At 42.4% G+C, this 18,849-nt stretch overlaps 1 protein-coding gene across 1 annotated transcript in view; it reads left to right on the forward strand.

The window, feature by feature from the left end:
* Positions 1–18,405, forward strand: part of SH3PXD2A (SH3 and PX domains 2A) — a 253,922-nt gene extending 235,517 nt beyond the window's left edge. Inside the window, exons 11-14 of the mRNA XM_039553504.1 lie at positions 1,081–1,412; positions 2,269–2,318; positions 4,418–4,537; positions 4,669–18,405. Of these exons, the coding sequence (XP_039409438.1) occupies positions 1,081–1,412; positions 2,269–2,318; positions 4,418–4,537; positions 4,669–6,564 (2,398 nt within the window). The 3' untranslated portion in view covers positions 6,565–18,405. The remainder of the gene's footprint in view (positions 1–1,080; positions 1,413–2,268; positions 2,319–4,417; positions 4,538–4,668) is intronic.
* The last annotated feature ends 444 nt before the right edge of the window (positions 18,406–18,849 follow it).

Here is an 18,849-nt window from a genome sequence, read left to right on the forward strand (position 1 = left end):
TTTTCAATAAAGAACCTTGGAGTCCTACTGTTTTAACCTGTGTATTTCCTGAGCACCAGGATTTTAATGGTGCCTGCTTTCCCACTTTATAGTTCAAGTGGCTGCTTTGGGTATCTTGAGAGATTAAAGAAAGGAGGTTTTCAGTGACTCCCACTGAAATAGCAAGTTAGGGTTTCATTAGGGAAAGCAGAGTTCATCCAGGTTGTCCTCCCTGGAGTCTGATTGTAATCTGAAATCCCTGCTGAGGTGTTAGGAATGGCAGGAGTTAGAAAAAACATCTTCCCTAAAGCCCAGTTGTAGAAGAATTACTTCAGTTTGAAGTGTAGCGTGATCAGCTCGGGATGGTGCTTCGGGAACACGCACTGGATTCAGGTGTGTGTTCACATTTCCCAGTTTATTTCTTCAAATAGCCTCTAGCTAGTTCAGGAAAATGAGTCTCCATCAAAGCCATTTTTCCTTAGTCAAATTGTTTCTTGATCTAGCAGTGCTAGAAGAAGCTGTAGTAGTTTCAGGGTCCCATATGCTCCATGAGAGAAAGCTGCTCATGCAGAGCTGGGAATTATGGAAGGAGGGCCAGTGTTCTTTGTGATTTCAGGGAGGGAGACTTGCACAAGGCAACTAAACTGCAGGCACAGGTTCTCTGTACCAGGTGCTGTACACCCTTATTTTAGCCCATTTTCAATTTGAGTTGCCACTAGGAAGTTTAGAAACTATTAAAATATTTTACTCACTAGTTTGCTTTTTGGCTGTATGGGAAAATACTGAGTTTGCCTGGTACTGTCTAGGAGAGGCATAAAACAAACTGGTGAAGCTCTTTACCTTGTGTATAACTATTTCTTGTCCAGAGAGACTCCTTACTTAGGATGATTAGTGGCTTTCAACTACAGAGTTCACTGCTGGCTCAGCTGACTTTGATATGTCTAATCAATAGATAATAAGTGAATAGAGACCACAAAATCTTTTTTGAGAGCTGCAAACTTTGTTTGATGTTGTCATCCATCACTTCTGCTTTAGCTGTTCTACCTGAAATGCACGAGAAGGCTGTGTTTGATGTGGTGGTGTTTACTTTTGCCTCTGCAGGTATCTGGGCAAAGAAGGCTGGGCCCCAGCTTCATACCTGAAGAAGGCTAAAGACGATCTTCCATCTAGGAAAAAGAACTTAACTGGGCCAGTGGAAATCATAGGAAACATCATGGAGATCAGTAACCTGCTGAACAAGAAATCTACTGACAAGGAAGCTCAAGTAGAAAACGAGTCTGCAGAAACTCATATCACCAAGAAGGAAATCAGTTTGCCCATCCTGTGCAATGACTCTAATGGCAATGCCATGATGACTTCAGACAAGCAGGCTTCCAAACTGGCCCAGGGATCCCCAGCCATAGCAAGAATAGCACCACAAAGAGCTCAAATAAGTAAGGCAGTAAAGTAGTCGGGGTTTTCACAGGCTCGCAATGAATTCTTGTTCTCTACCTTTCAGGGCTGGCATTGCCTGTCAGCTAAGGTCCCACATGTCCTGGCCTTACAGCCGAGTCCACACAGACCTTTGCATAGTCTGTAGATGTATCAACAGGGACTCCAGAATGTGGTCCTTCACTAGTAGTGATAAAATTTAACTTCACGTTATACACACGCTGGCTGGTGGTTCTGTATCTTACCCTGCATGTGTTAACTTTGTTAATTTTTCCAGAGAAGAATACTTTTTTCCTTTTGAAAACTCTAAAATGTGCCCTTCTACCCCAGAAATGCAGATGATGTGATGGCATGTTCAAGTTGAGGAGACCACCTGTGTCTTCTCTTGCATTTGTTCTGCTGTTTTCCTGGGGGCAAGTTACAATGATTTTACTACTTCATCTGCAAAATGCAGATGCTGACACTATTCTGTGCAAGGAATGGCAAAATACTATGAGAGAGGACAGTGTGAGTGTTTAATGAATTATTTTTACTGCTGGGGGGAAAATAGGTATCAGGCCAGTTCTTTGTTGGCCAGTCTCCAACAGAGCTGGTCAGTTCCAGCAGAAAATACAATTCACTACTTTCTGGCAGTGATCTCCTCTTAAATTTGCTGGCTTAGCAGAGATGAATAGCTAAGCTACCTTGGTATTTCTAATATACCCTCATAGTTTCCTATCTTGTTTCATAGAGGTGCCTTAAATATTGCAAATACTGACTTCTATTCTCAAACTGTGTAACAGCAGAGAGCTGCTGAAAAATGTGTTTAGCAGTATTTGCAAAGTTAAATAAACTCTCCCTTTTCCCTTTCCTGCTCAGGTTCTCCAAATCTAAGAACAAGGCCACCCCCAAGAAGAGAGTCCAGTCTGGTGTGTATTGGTTTATGGTTTATCTTAGCAGTGGGTAGGTGTCCGGGTGCTTTGTTAGACTTTGTGCAGCTGTACAAGGTGGGGGGGATATCTGAGAGATCCTTTATTTCCATGCCTGTTCATTTCGTTGTTTAAGTGTTGAGCAGACCTCAGGGCATGCTAATGATAAATCAGGTTTTCTGTTATTCAAAATGTTGCCCCAACTAATCAGGTCTGCAGGGAGAATATGATAGAGCTGCTGTGTTCTGTGCATGAGCATTGAAACTTGTTCGGCTGACTCAGAAGTTTGAAGTTCCTCTGGGTGTCCTTAGCCCAGACTGAAACTTTTGACCTTCTCTTAAGCAACTGGGAATGTCTCTCCTCTTTCTGTTGCTACCACCTTTGAGGTGGTGAAGCTTCACTCTCGTGTATGTTTAAAGTGGCTTGGAATCCTGTGGAAGGATGTATGCTACAGGAATGAGACCGCCTATGATTTCTTATCCCCAAAGCTAGAATTCTGGAAGTTTGTACCAATTTGAGATTAGAACTGTCATCTTCAATAGGAACTAGTCAGTAGTATATTTATATAAAAAGTCATGCTAATAGCTTTGCTGTACCCTTTATGAGCAGTATGTGACTTGTAATTTTTCTGTCACCAGAGATGTTTCTTAACAAACTACATGAATAGCATATTAGCATTTTCTTCCTATTTTTCTTTGCATTATTTTCAATTAGACTTTATTTTGGCAAGACTATGACACTTAATTGCATGCTAAAAATAACAGTGATATTATATGTGAAACCCTGAGCATATCTGCTGTTTCCAATTATCTTCATTTAATCCAAACCATCCTATTATCTGAAGGCATTTTATTAGGCTGTGCTTCTGCTGTATTTCAGCATTTATAGTGGAGAAACATCCAATTATAACATTGTTAGACACAGTTCCTAAGGTGCAGAGATACATTCTCTGTGAAATGCCACATGCTGTGTGTGATGAAACATCTACTGTTAGTTACAGAAAGGCTATCTCAGAAATGGAGGAGCAGGAGAATAAAGCACAGTATGTGATTTGCCCTTATCCCATTGTTGGCTCAGGATCATTTTGTCTTTGTCTGTGGATGCTCTGACCTATGGTCAAGAGATCCTGACAGAACTGCAGTTCTTTCATAGAACCCTAAGTAGGGAAGTGTAGAAGCTGTGCAGCTTCACCATCATCTAGTTGCCCTGCAAATGAGCACTGTGCTAATCTGAAAAGATTTCAATATTGAAATTCCTGAAAGGACCCTTATCCCATTTATCACCTTAAAAAATAATTACAGCAAACTCTAAAATGTGGCAGCTTAATGTAAAGGCACTTAGCTTTTAGAAGAGTCTGGTATGATGCCAGAATGGCTGTAAATAGCAGTATCCCACTTCCCATAGAGCCTTTATGAAGGTTGTGTTGGGACTGTGTAGAGGTTCTGGGTGTGTTATGGAGAGGAACTGGAATTGTTTTGATCAAGTAGTAAAGTCCTTCCCATCTAGCACTTTAGCTGGGCAAAGCTAGGGGGGTCTATGGTATTATCCTTGTTTCTTGCTACCAGGGATGCCCATTAGCTTATATCACTGACTAATTAAGATTGTTTAAAAAGTCCAGCAGCAGATTAAGAGCAATAAATCATTGGGATTACATTTTTAAATGGTATCATTTTTAAATGATAGGCAGAACCTGTTAGGGGCCTGTTGCAATGCAATTTCCTGCAGTTGTGTTGAGTCATCAGGAGCTGGGTCTTTCTGGACAAAATCTCAGCATAAATGGGCTGCTCTTAGTGTAACTGGAATGGCAGCTCACACTTTATCACCCACGAGTAAAACTTTTTACTATTCAGGTAAAGATTATCACACTTTTAATAGTTGGTGAAGGTGGCATGAACAGTGAATATGTTGAAAAGCTTTTCTCTTTTAGCCCATATCAATGCATCAGCTCCCACTCTGGAGAACTGGGCAGTTACCATTAGGAAGTAGCACAGGAAGAAAGAGGAGTCTTAGTGAATAAAAGCAATTTTTTTTTTTTCCATACTGCTGTTCAGCTGACTCTTTCTTTGGTTTGAATGAACAAAGCATCCTATTTGCCGTAGGGTTTTCAGTTACCCAAGCCACCAGAGCCACCCTCCGTGGAAGTGGAATATTACACCATTGCTGAATTCCAGTCGTGCATCTCTGATGGCATAAGCTTTCGTGGAGGACAAAAAGCAGAGGTGAGCCTTAACAGTGTATCTGGAAAAACAGTAATATTTATCTGTTGCTTGGCAGTGGATTGGAAGGGGAGGAGTGGAAAGCAGTGGGTTGAGATTTTTGTCTAAGTAACATGTTCCTTGTTACCTCTTAGGTTATAGAAAAGAATTCTGGTGGCTGGTGGTATGTGCAGATTGGAGAGAAGGAAGGATGGGCTCCAGCGTCTTATATTGACAAGAGAAAGAAACCGAATTTGAACAGAAGAACCAGTACTTTAACCCGCCCAAAGGTTCCTCCCCCAGCACCTCCCAGTAAACCAAAAGACTCTGAAGAAGGAACAACTCCTGGAGCAGTTTCTTCAGGAGATACCCAGGACTCTCCCCACAAGCTGAAATACGAAGAGCCTGAGTATGATGTGCCTGCCTTTGGCTTTGAGTCGGAGTGCGAAGTGAGTGAAAGTCATCATGAAGAGGGCACTCCTGAAAAACGACTCTTTCAGCCCCTCAAGCCCTCACCTGTGTCATCACTTCAGAAAGCTAAGTTCAAAGTAGGAGAGTCTTCAGAAGAAGCTGCTCATGAAGAAGAAACCATCTATGAGAACGAGGGGTTCAGACGTTATGTGGAAGATGCTTTGTCTAATAAGGAATCTAGTGGGGATTCCGATTCTCAGAAGAGCTCCTCTCTGTCCTTGATACGAAGAAATTCTCCATGTTCCAGCTCTCCTAAATCATCACTTGTGAAGCTCAAGACAGACAAAAACATTCAGCCTGATCTTGGAAAATGTCACTATTCCAGGAACGAGGAGACAAAACCAAGATCAGCTTCAGATGTTGGCTTACGTAGCGTGCCAAGAACAGGCATGAAGAAAGATCCCGGGCAGAGTCCTTCCATCAGAGCAAAGCCAATTGTTAGGCCCAAACCTTTCCTGAACAAAGCAGACTCTCAGAGTCAAGAAAAGATGGATATTAGCACTTTAAGGCGTCAGCTGAGGCCAACTGGGCAGCTCAGAGGTGGACTCAAAGGTTCAAGAAGTGAAGAGTCTGCGAGCCCCCCCCGCACAGCTTCTGAGAACCAGGATGACCCTGTTCGGAGAAGCTCAGCTGATGTCATCACAGCTCCTTCCCGTGGCATCTTCTGCTCCAGCCATACAGCCAAAACCGAGGAAGAAAATGACTCCAGATGTTTCTATGTGACCACTGACTCATACCAAAAGGTACAGGATTCTGAAATTTGCTTCCCAGCAGGAGTAGAAGTGGAAGTGCTGGAAAAGCAAGCCAGTGGATGGTGGTACCTGAAGTACGGAGACATGGAAGGCTGGGCTCCTTCCCATTATTTGGCTCTCCCTGATAACCAGCGAGAAACTACATCAGCAGACACTGATTCCTCATTTGCCAGGAACAGGAAAAATGAAAACAAGTCAAACAGTTTAGAGAAGATAGAGAAGAGGGTTGAGGCTTTGAACACCATCAACCAGAGCAAACGTGCAACACCACCCATCCCAAGCAAACCTCCTGGTGGTTTTTCAAAAGCATCAGGGCCAGTTAAAATGAGGAACGGTGTGAGGCAACTTGCTGTCCGTCCGCAGTCAGTATTTGTGTCTCCACCCCCAAAGGATAACAACCTGTCATGCTCCTTGCGCAGAAATGAGTCTTTAACAACTACAGATCACCTTAGGACCGTCCGTCGGAATTCCTCCTTCAGCAATGCGTGGCCACAGCCTGGTGATGCAAAGGGAAAGCAGCCGGAGCGGCTGGGCACAGAGAGCTCTGAGACCACCTCCAACCTCCCCACGCAGAGGAATGGGATCCCTGTGTCCACAGTCAGGCCAAAGCCCATTGAGAAATCCCAGTTCATCCACAACAATCTCAAAGACATCTATGTTTCCATTGCAGACTATGAAGGGGATGAGGAGACTGCAGGGTTTCAGGAAGGTGTCTGCATGGAGGTCCTCGAAAGGAACCCAAATGGCTGGTGGTACTGCCAGATCATGAATGGTGTGAAGCCATTCAAAGGCTGGGTGCCCTCAAATTATTTGGAGAAAAAGAACTAATACTGCAATATCGTTAACCTCCCTAATTTATACTGTTCCTGCTGCGTACATGTGGAAAAAACAATTGCTACACAAAAAGACGTTTCCCTGTGCTCCAGTTTGTACAAAGGAGTCTATACTGAGGACAAATCTGCCATGTTCTGGAGAGGTTTGTGGGGTTTACATGCTGTAAGCAACGACAAGGAAGATGCAGCATAGTCAAATGCCTTTTTGTGAAGTTGTTAATAATCTTGTATGTGTAACAGGGTATGACATCCCATCCTTCCCATTATTGATAGGAAACCAAATGTGTGCCTTTTGTGAGAGAAATACACATGCATCTACTTGGGGAGTTCTGTGCCAAACTTTTACAATCCTGGCTCCCTTTCTCCTCATTTTTGTCCATACGTGGAACACCCAAGAATTTTGGATGCTTTTCCACAACTTACAGTGAGAAGCAAATGAAAGTTTATGAAACACAGAGGGACTCTAATCCTTTGGACATGTTCAATTTTTTTTTTTTTTTTTTTTTTTACTATACTCAACAGTTGGTAGGTCTAGAGTTGGAGCCTTTTCATCATGGAGAGTTTTGGTCTCTGATGTCAGTGTTGTTACAGCTAACTCACCGGAAAAGGCCATCAGGTGGTGTGGGTTGGGGGCTTTTTATTTCCTTTCATTCTGTCTTGTTCTTTGAGTTGGGATTTCAGGTGTTCTAGGGCAGTGATGCCTACTGGTGCTTGTAAAAAAAACCTACAAACCCCTTGCTTAAGAACATCAGTTACTGTGTAGGCTTCATGTTTGGTTCTGTGCCTGACTCCTGCCAGGTGATACTGGTTGATTCTCTTCCCAGAGTTGGGTTTCTCAAAACTTACCAAAGTCAGCAAAGTCCCTTAAGACACTAAAGACAAAGCTGTCAAATGTGTTAATTCTTGTTTTGCCTTCTGGTCCAAATCCAAGGGTGCTGGCTGCTGGCAGGGCCCACCAAGATATTAGTAAGAAATATTTGTAACCTTCTGCAACATCAGTGTTTACAATGAGTGGAGAAAAAAAAAAAAGCCATCAAGCTCAGTCTGCACATAATTTGTATATTTTGGGGAATTGCTTTTGTGTTTTGTTTTTGTCTTTTCTGTGCATTCTGGGTTTACTGTATTTTTTTTGTGTGTGTGTGTATCTGGTTCTACCAAGAGAAGACTTACAGGCTACAAACTGAAGTAGGAGCCAAATATGTGTTTCTGTTCCCACTTAATCCAAAGAGTACATTTGTACTGGAAAGTGGGCCTGGGCTTCTCAGGCTCAGAGATTTAATATCAAAGCAATTTGGTCAACAGTGCATCTAACCAGGAAGCTGCCTCTTCTAGTTCCAGTTCTGTTTGCCTTTCTTAACTCATGCTTTGAAATGTGGCACACGGTGTGGGTAGTGTGGGAAATGGAAGGGAGTATCCATTGGAAAAGGCTAGGAATATGGAGTTATTTGTGAGGTAGCCTTGTACTGTAAACATAATTTACTAAATCCCTACTGTTCTTAAGGAAGTCATGCTTGGGGGTTTTCTTAAATGGCCTTGTTAATCACTCAAGATCAATATCTAATTGCTTTAAATAGTAGTTAGCATTGTAAATCTGTTCTAGGGGGGAGGGGCAGACCATTTCACTATTGGTTTACACAAAGTATTACATGCCCTTTTTTCCACCAGTTTCATACTGATTTGGCTTGGAAGTTAAAGGTTATAAAGGCTTCAAAATAGCTGGGATCAAGGGGCTGAGTGAAATAGCACAACAATACCATATCTTACTGGGGATGTTTCACTGCCAAAAAAAAAATTAGGAAATTTATATGTTGTTCTTGTCTTTTTCCTTTTTTTTTTTTTCTTTTTTTCTTCTTTTCTTTTACTTTTCTTTTTCTTTTTGTGTGTGTGTGTGTGTGTGGTTTGGGGGTTTTACTAATTTCCATGATAACACTGAGAGAGTTGCCTACAGCTAATGTGACTGATGTCCTTTCAGTAGCTGAAACAACATCCAGGTGCCACAACTACAGGCTACAGACAGTGCTGTGGTTCGAGCAGCTCTCTGCATGCAGGTGGGGAGGGGATGCTGTTTGTTTGGGATCCCTTTAAATTGTGGCAGGAGAAGGAGGTGTAACTGCACAACAGCTCATATCACAGTGCGGGGTCCTCTTTGTACCTTCATGTCTTAACCATATGATGTGTAAGTGTATGTCCAGTTAGCTACATCTTACTGGATGTGTATCTGAGACATTGTGGACCTGTCTCTCATACTTCTCCCCATTTTTAGTTGTACTAATATGGTAGCAGCCATAAAGGACTGCTGGAGCTGTTGTGAGATTATGATAGAAGTATTATATTCTTCTGCTGGACAGTATTAAATAGAGCAATACATAGAGTTATCTGCTAGATTGCAGTACTAATAGTAGTGACTTAGTGATTCGTATTAATGTTAATGATTTATTTTAACAATAATGATGCGGAAGTGGTTCATTATTTTGAATTAATGCACTTTAACAATAAAAGAAACCAAAATGAAGCCAATGCAGAGAACTAAGTGCATTATTTAAAGGTGCAGTATATAATTATCATTTTCTTGAAGCACATATTTATTAAGAATTAACTTATTATTTAAAATATTCTAAAGTTTTGTTAAAAGACATTCCCACTAGGCCATCTCTTTGGGGGGATGTAAAGCACAGCTCCCATGTCTTCTGCATTGAGCCACTGAATTCTCTGAGTGTGGTGTATGGCCTGACATGAGCCCCTATCCAAGGAGGGAAGAGCAGCAAGGAGATGGAAGAGCCCAGACTACTGGAAATACTCAGCATTTGCATCCAGCAAAGCCAAGCCCAGGGCACCTCTGAACTGCAGGAGTCCTTGCAGGGTGGGGGTGGCACAGGTGTTTTTGGCAGGCAGTTTCAGTGCCTGGCTGCCATGTGCCTTGCACAGGGCTGGCCCCAGTGGATGCAAGTCCTCCATGAGGCTCAGGTTAGGAGGCTTCAGGATCTGCCTGAGACAGTTCTGTAAGAAATGTCTGTCTCTCCCACAGCTCCTGTTCCATCTTGCTGGCTCGCTTCTCCAGCTCTGGCTTTTGCAGGGAGGTGGTTTGCCGTGCTCCAGGCAGCACAGGGTGACACAGGGTGAGGGTGCCTGCAGTACTGCCAGGGTTTTCTCATGCAGCAGCTCCGTGGCTCAGTTGTTCCTTAATCCCATCTCAAAGGCTTCATGCCCTCCTGAGGAGGGGCCAGACCCTGTAGATGGGCTGCAGAGTCACACTTGTGGCCTCCCTCTGCCCTCAACCTGTACCAGCAGAAAGGATGGGGTGCAGATGACCTACTTGGTGCCAGAAATTATTGTTGGCCACCACTTGGCATGCTGGCTCCCACCCTGGTGGAAGAGCTTCTATTTGGGCTTCCCTTCACTTGGTGGTTGTTTTGGCTGCTTGTTTTTAAAAGGGCACTTTTAAAACAAATACCCCAAAAGCAATTTTTCCCCCTCCTGCCTTGCCGCTGTCATAGCATCTCTCACTGAGATGTTCTCTTTTTTTTTTTTTTTATTCTTTCAGCCGAGAGATATCAGGAAAATAATTGTTTTTTCCATCGGCAAGCAGCTAGTTTTGGTCAGTTCTACTGATGCCTGAAATAGCAAGCCTTTCACGCTTAGCTGTGAAACAAAGGAAAAGGCCTTAAGCTACATCAGAGAGGCCGACTGCAGGGCAGGAAAACCTGGCAGAGTACTCAGAGGACAATGTAGTGCTAGAAGTGTTTTAGCTCTTTTCTAAAAATGTTATCGTCTCCTTTTATTTACTAAATTTGTCAGAACTGACACTGGATCAAGAGCAATATTTAAATGTAATGTTACACCTCAGTGAACACTCAATGCAGAAATCAATAGTACTGTTTAAATTTCTCTTTCTGGTTTATTCCTGAACCTAAGAGGAAGAGTGTGCAGGGCTTGAGCAAAGCCTTTTGCAGCTGAAGGGGGCCCTCCTCTGGGGGGAGAGGCGGCTGCTCTTGCTGTCTTGCTCTCACCCACTCTCTGTATTTTCCAAAAAGTCTTGAATTTGGACCAGCAGAAATTCCAAACTCTAATGCCAGAGAACAAAATTAAAAAATGTGAAAATTGTGTCTTGCTGTATACTGCAACTTTAATAATAATGAGCACTTCTGAGTTCGTTATTGAGGTTTATATAATGCCTGAAAAGTTTATTTGCTGGTTTCCCTTGTCTTCCCCTTCAAAACACTTTCTCATAACAGCAAGAGTCATGCATTTTGTTAGGAGTCCTTCCCCATGGGAGGCAATTCCTGTTCATTGTTTTAGCTGTCACCCCATGCAATGGGTGAGTGTAGTCATATGTACCAGTCCTTTGCAAGCCAAAAGTTCCAGGATAAAAGAGATGATGGGCACGTGTTGGGGTACTTAACTGATGCATCAACAGGAAGTTTTTAAATTGATGTATTCAATAACAGCAAATACACAATAATGGAAGATTGAAATTGACTTGCAGCTAGACTCTTCAAAATGGAAATTCACGTCTGCATGGGTATAGTGAGAAAATGCATTTGTCCCTTGTGGATGTGCACCCCGAAGACTCCTTCCATTATGATTCTATAAAGTTTGACGAAGGCATTATATAAGTGTTTTCATCGCTTTCAGATCTTAATGAATCATATTTTATTGTAATATATATTCATTGCTTTCCTCAGTTAAAAAGAAAGTTACTGCTTTTATCTTATATGAAAAACAAGGGAATTTGATAAAGCATTCATTATTTTCATATTACTAGTATTAACAGAATAGAACTAGTACTATTTAATTTTAGATCTTCATAGCTAGCTTGTTAATAACTCATATTTTCCTGTGTTGTATCCTACTATTTTTTCTATTTTTTCCCAAATAACTCTGCATCTTGAGAAAAAGCAAATCCAGTGAGTGGATAAGTGCAATATTCATAGAATAAACAGGCCCCTCATCCAGGACTTGGAGTGGAACGTGCAGTGTGAAATGTTTGCAATTCTCTATTCATGCACTCTTAGGGGAAGGGGAAATGCAGGGGAGGGGGCAACTGGATGAAAACAGGACCCTTGGGTAGGTAGAGACTGACAGCTGGGGTGGCTTGGGTTGGGAATGGCTGCTCTCCGTAAAAAAGTATCACCTGTTAGTGCAAGTGTAAGGATTATGCAGCATGTTGCCAGGATTATGTATCAAATGTGCATTAACATCCTTATCAATACAGGACTTCTGAGCTATGCTTGAAACACTCTGTGTGTCATCCATGCATGATTCTCTCTTCTGGTTTGCCTCTGCTGGTTACGTCCTCTGTTGCACTTCAGAATTGATGGTAACTCCAGAGGGGAAGATAAAATTCTGCTGGTGCAGTCCCAAGTTTGGACACTGTATTGTTACTTGTATTTATTGCAAGAGCTATGGGAATATTTTTACAGGTCCTTTCTTTTCTGTCCTTATTGTTAACCTAAGAAGAAAACATCTCCATTTTATCTGGGTTAGTTCTCACCTGCAGATTTTCACAGATCTTTTGGATATCTATGTCATAATTCTTGGCTTGCAAAGGTGGATCTCTCAGGTCCTAAATAAAGTTGGGCAGAAACTTTGCTCTTCAAAAGAGGTATTGTCTTAAATTCTATTTGAATGGAAGGAGAACTTCTGTCTGTCAAAACTAATGTGACTTTACAGGTAGCAGCAAAATCTACTACCTTTGAAAAACTGGACTATTTTTGTAAGGTGCAAGAGAAATGTGAAAGCCAGAGCGCTTGATTCTCTGAGCGCTGGGAAGTACATCTCCTCTGGCTCTAGTTCATTCCTCTGGAGAGGGGATGTACCTCAGTTTTCTGCTTAATTTTTGTCCTGCTGTTCTTAAGTTTGTCAAAAAGCCTTTGTATTACCAGAGACCTTTGCATTCAAACAGAAAAACTGAATTCTGCAGCTGTACTGAAATAGTATCAAACACGTGATTTTGGAAAACCTCTAATACTTTACCAATTAGGAATCTGGTTTTGAGGAGCCAACTTAATTCTTTCACATGCTCTTGTCTGAACTGGCAAGAAGCCCGCAAGCATCAGTAGAGTTACACTGACAGAAGACCCTTGTGGGTGCTCAGCATGGACTGTTCTCAGCAAAAGCAAGCTCTGTGCACTCTGTTCCTACACCTCCAAAGGGGGTGCACAGGACTGCTGAGCCTTGGTGCTGCCCTGCCATGATTCACTGTGCTGCAGATCTTGCAGCTCTTTAAAACCAGCTGGAGCTTTGCTGCTATTTGCTGGTGATTTTCCATCACCAGCAGCTCCTTCTCTGTCAGCTTCAGATGCTATTTAGCCATGTAGTGAAGTGCTGTGTACCAATGCAGTGTTTGATAGCTGCCAACAGTACCAGTATGATGGTCTGAGAGCATATGTTTGTCTAAGTTATTTTGTTTTCATTTGCTTTTCGTTGCTTGCTAGAAGCAGGGACCAGCACTGCGATGATGCATGGGGAATGTGTCCGCACACTTGAACTGTTTGATGGCCTCTGCTAATGCTGCTCACTGCTTGTGTTGCTCTTTCTCTCCCTCTGTGCTGCTCAGTAGTCGTGTCTGTTGTGTGTGTCTGTAATTTTCAAATAAAGTACTGTATGTAAGGCCAGATCCAGAAGCCCCCAGTCAGCTGACTTTGGGTTGGGATGTAGGTTGCTGTTGCTGCTTTTCCTCCTCCGTCTTAGACCCAATTTGGAGCAAAGCACAGGTGTCTGTAAAAAGTCACCCATAACTCTACTTTGGGGTGTCAGTTTTGTGGGGTGTGCATGCATTGCCAAGGGTGGGAGGAGGAGATTTTTTTCTCTTGGGTGCCCTTGCATCAGGGCTGGGACTCTGCAGCAATTCCTGGAGCAGAAGCTGCGCCGCACTGCGTGCGGACATGGCTGGTACAGGCAGAACAAAGTAGTTTCCCCCATTTTATATTGTCAGGGCTGGGCTGGTCCCATCAACTATGTTCTTCATTTGTTCTTGCATCAAGGTAGTGTTGATTTTTAGTTGGAGAGTGCAATTTTTTTTGTTTTGTGTTTGGTTTTTTTTTTTTTTATAAATAAATTTGGTTTAAAGCTTCACACTGGCGTTTTACAGACCTGTTCTTGTCAGCATAAGCCACTACTGTCCTGAGTTGAGACTCCTGTTTGTTACTGAATTAAAATTATGGGAATTATGTTGATAATTTGGAAAGAAATTAGAAGTAACTATATTGGCAGGGGAGAGATAGATAAAATATGAGGAAAAAGATGTTTCTAATAAGGCCATAAATTATTTGGTCTGACACTGCAGGTGCTTTCTCTGTATAGATGGTTTAAATACATCACTGCTCTGTGATAGGATTTTTTTGTTATTGAGAAAAGTTGATTTTTTTCATTCCCTAATGTGCTATGACAATCTGTATCCTGAAGCCACTGATCCACCAAAAGAAGGCAAACAAAGGTTGTATATGCTTGCTGTAGTTCAGGCAGTTTGTGTGTCTGGGAGTTTGCATACACCGAGGTTCAGCTGGTGGAGTGGGCGAGCATGGCTGTTCTAGACCTGTCCATGTTGGCAGGAACAACAAAATGTTGGCTTTAGAGACCTTTCCCTGATGCTCAGGGTTATTTGGTTACAGTGGTACCTGTCTTGGTCCCTGTTTGGTGGAGGAGAAAAACAGGTGGAAGGGAGAATCACTTGGCACTGAAAGAGACTTTTTAAAATATAACATTTAATATTTAGGTAAATATTTCAGACTTCTCCAGATACTCTCCATCAAAGCTGTTACTGACTCTGATGACTGCAAGGTAAGCAATATGGCAGCTTTCTCTGTGCAAACAGTTCTTTTGTGGTTTGAGAGCTTGTTCTTGAACTGCTTCTGGGTCACCAGGGAAGTAGTAATAAATAAACAAAATCCCATAATCACTCTTGGGGTTTAGGCTTGGGGGGGGCATCAAATTCTGTCCTGATTCCAGGTCCCCCAAAACACATTAATTCGGTTTGTTTCTGTCCCCTTGAAGCAGGATAGAAAAGAATAGTGCAGTCACTGGAGCTTAGCCTGTAGCAATTAGTAAACTGGAACAAATAGAAAAGAAAAATAAACCTTTTAAAAAATGAAGTATTTTGATGAATAGCTGACTTAACTACTTCCTATCTTGGACTTTCAGGGAAGGAGGAAGTTATAATTGCTTCCAGTCACTAGGAGGAATTTTTCTGCATCACACTGAACAGGCTTGCTGAAAAGTCTTGCTCATTACTTGTGATGAGTTCAGACCTGGAATATTGCAAAAGTAAAGTGTGTGTAGCATTACAATGACTTTTTTGTACTGAGGGTCCGAAGTGAGTGTTGTGGGGCCAGTAGTGTACAGAGTAAGTGCATTTCTGCTGTCTGGCTGACTTGGCACAGTGTTTGCCTTGTCCCACAGGGCTCTGCCAATGACATCAGTGCTGTTCCTTTATTGCAGCTTTAACTGTAGACAGCAGTGCTTATTACTCTGCTAGCAATGTTTAGGGAGAATCATGTAGATGAGCCTCCTCAGTTAAGACTCAATATCAAATGTCATGTCAGAAGTCCTGCCAGCAGCTTGATTGATTGCTGCTTAGGCTAAAGTTCACATGCAGAAAACTCCAGGTGGGTGTTGAAAGCAGCTCAGCCGGCTGTGTACATCTGTAGCTGTTTCCAGAGCTGTTAATTAGCCCAGATTATCTCTGGAAACTGGGGGTAGTGAGTTGCTGGGAGCCCAAACCTCTTGGTGAATGAAGGCTGAAATTTGTTTGAGCCGTTGTGCTCCTCTGCATTAGCAGAGCAATGGCATGTGTCTGGACTGGAAGCTCCTTGAGGGTTTGCTGTCCCAAATTTTTAGTTGACCAAAAAGAAAAAAAAAAATATGGATCTAGGCCTGGTCTAAGGGAAGTTTTGCAGTGGGTTTCTTAGGTGGTTGAATGTTCTTAATGTGAACTTGAAAGCTAGATGCTGTTGTCATTTCTGTGTTGGTGTAGAGCTCCATTTCTTAGTGGTTAGGTGGTGGGAGCTTGGAATCTTGGGAGAGTATGTCGGTGACCAGAGATAGAGAAATGTGTGGCTGGTCTTAGTGTGTGTGTGGTCAAGTTGGTGACACTTTTTTGTCTTTTGTTTGTTTTGTTTTTAGTATGGGAACCAATTTGTCTGTTCTACTTGGGAAAAGGTCTAGAAGTTGGTGTGGTTTCTGTTGCAGTAAATATGAGAAGGAATTAGCTGAGGGCTTTTTTTTTTTTTTTTTTTTTTTTTTTTTTTTTTTTTTTTTTAAGGAGAGTTTATGGGCAGGAGACCATTTAGTTTGTTTTGGGTTGCAAGTTAAGCTAAGAGAGGAAGAAAATTAGTCTGGGAAAATCCTTTTTTGTGTTAACAGCTTTGGACCATATTTTGTTGTGGCCTCTGATCCAGCTCCACTGAAGGTAGTGGAGTGAATATTGTTGATCATGTAGATGGTAGAGCTTTTGGTCATTAATTAATTCTTAGAGAGGTGACAGGCATCTTGACGTTCACAGCATGTCATAGCAAATATGAGCTAGAGACAGAAATAATAACTGTATCTTCAACTCAATTGTTCAGTTTTTGTTTAATTTACTTGAGATGCTGACCAGTTGGATAAAACTGTACAATGAACACCTCCTGCAAGGGTCCAGATGTGCTTGGGTCTATGAGAGGTTTTCCTAGGAAAGGAAATCATGTCCATGATAAAAAAAAATTTGCCTTTCTCAGTCATCCCAGTAAAACTGAAATCCAGGAAAGTGACACTTCTTGCAGTGAACAGTATCTTTTGCCACTGATGGGAAGAGTTATTGTTAATGAGGGATTAGGTGCCCCAGTCTGTCTGAACTGATCTTTTTGTGACTAGTCCCTGAATCTGTGTGTAAACATTTGTAAAGACTGGATGCAGATTAGAGTACTGTTAACAAAGATGAGCGACTTTTCTGTGGGCCAACACAAAAGATGCATTAGCAGTGAGGAAAACACAGGTCTCCTTTTTGCCAAGTGACCCTGGGGAAATTTCCCTCAGGCTTCAGCACAAATCAGCTGGGACCTGTGAGGATTTAGCTGGTATATACAGTACTGGGGGCCTGTTTCTGTGGCTGGGACAACAGAAGTGTGGCTTTGTCCCAGCAATAATTAATGAAATCATCATAGTACAATGTTTTCATTTTCCCTTGATATGACAGTGGTGGGGGGAATGAGCTGTGCAAAGCATTATCACCCCCTTAATCCAGATTTGCAGGCTTTACTTGACTGCAGTGCCCAGTCCAGAACTGTTTCCAGAGCTGTCCTTGTGACTGTGCCCTGTGAGGGACAGGGAATGCACACAGAGAGGGCTGCCCTCCTCCTGCTGCCATGACCAACTGCTTGCTCAGAGAACTGCAAAACAATGGACAGCATTTGAGGTTTGGGATTTCTCCCTAGAGCAGTGTGTTCTGAAGCAGTGAAGTAAAAACAAATGCTTATTTGGGAAATTTTAATCATGTCTCTGTCAGTAAAGGTGAAAACTCTGTATGGGTCTCTCAACAGAGAATGAGAAACACCATTTGTCTTGGGCAATTGTACATGTGAAGATGCAGAACAAAGACTTCAGAGTACTGTGCCTAAAAGTAGATCTCAGCATTTCTCTTTAGGCATTTATTAGAGCTGGTGTTGTTTTGGAACTAAACAGTATTTAATAATGGTTAATTAGGTCTGCTCAAAAATTCCTGCAGGAAAGGAAAAGACTATTTGAGTTCTGGACACTTACAGGAAAGGGAGTTGCAAGAAACAAAATACTGCCAAGTGTTTTATGAACTTAATTTTTCTCCTAGGATTATCACAGTCCTTGTGACTGTGTCCTGGCATACACCAGTGCTGTGGCACAGCAACTGGTCAGTGACACACCTCTTTGCAAAAATTCAGAACCATGCGTCTGTGATGGGCATGTGTGTATTGGAAAAGATGAGCCTAAAAAGGCCTTGAAGTAAACTACAGTTGATAAAAGAAATCCTGATTTGCATGTTCCAGATACTCTGGAATAACTTGCATTGGGGCAACTTCAGCTCCTTCCAGGCATCTGCCATCACCCAGCCTGGCAGCTCACAGGTGCCACAGTCTGCTGGGTGGGGGAGGGTGGGTGGCAAATGTTAGTGGAAAGGCAAATGCAGGATGCACCCTGTCACTGCTCTTCCTGGTCCTCAGCCATGCCTGAAGTCAGAGCTCTGCTGGGCCAGAGCAGGACCAGACCCCTTGGCAGAGTGGTTGCCATGTCCCACAGGGCTCTGCCAAGCGGCGAGTGGTCTTTGCTGACCTGGGTGCTGCTGCCCAGCCAGGATGCTCCCCCCCTCCCTGTGTGCAGAACCCTGGGAGGTTGTGAGGGACTGCCAGAGTTTGAGGACTGTTTTCTCAGAGTTATTAAAAGTTCTTGCAATGTGAACCTCTAATGTTTTCAAAGACTCAGGCAGAAAGGACTTGCTAAACAAACTGTACCTGTCATCTCCCAGTTCATTGATTGCTTGGACCAAAGGTGGTGCTAAATCTGATCTTTGTCTGTAATATTTAGATTTTGTTGGACTTTTTTTTTTTTTTTAAGTGTTTGATAAAACAGATGCAGTGTCCTCCTTACATGAGAAATTTAGTCCCAGCTTGGGACATGGCAAAACTCCCTGGACCTTCAGGGCCCAGGATTGTTGCCTGTTACCATTTGAGCAGGCTTGCAGTGTTTGGGGGGAGGTGGGAAAAGGGTACTCTATCTTCAAATGCTTGCAGACTGTAAGAATTGACTTGTGATTTGTTTGTTTGTTGGTATTTTGTTTACAATGCCTCTTATGCCCTAAGGAAAAATAAATTTTTGACCTTTTTAATTGTGATCCAGTTGGTTTGTTTTGTTGGGGTTTTTCTTCTAATCTTTTCAGTACTGTTTTGATTCCACTTGAATTCCACTGAATTTATCTTTCCCAGAATAACTTGTAATTTGTGCATTCATGCAATTGCAAATTTCATGTTAGGCTAAATGGATACAGGAGCTTGTCTTGTTCCCTGGCCCAAGTTGTTAGTGTATGCTGTATTTTTGTATTTTTTCTGTTCCACAAAGTTTACGGACTAGTCACCTCAGCCCTCAAACATGAAGAACTTTTGTCTGTGTTGAGCAAGTTCTTAAGGTTTTCAGTACTCAAGTGAGGATGTTTTTTGGAGAAGGGTAGATCCAGATAAGAAGAAAAGCATACTTTTACAAAAGTGGTCCTTTGGTTCTGTGGTAAGAGTTGCTCTGCAAGGTGGGATGAGCCCCTGTGTGCAGGCTGCAGAGCAGCTGG

This window comes from Corvus cornix, chromosome 6, assembly GCF_000738735.6.
Source record: "Corvus cornix cornix isolate S_Up_H32 chromosome 6, ASM73873v5, whole genome shotgun sequence".
Taxonomy (NCBI): Eukaryota; Metazoa; Chordata; class Aves; order Passeriformes; family Corvidae; genus Corvus; species Corvus cornix.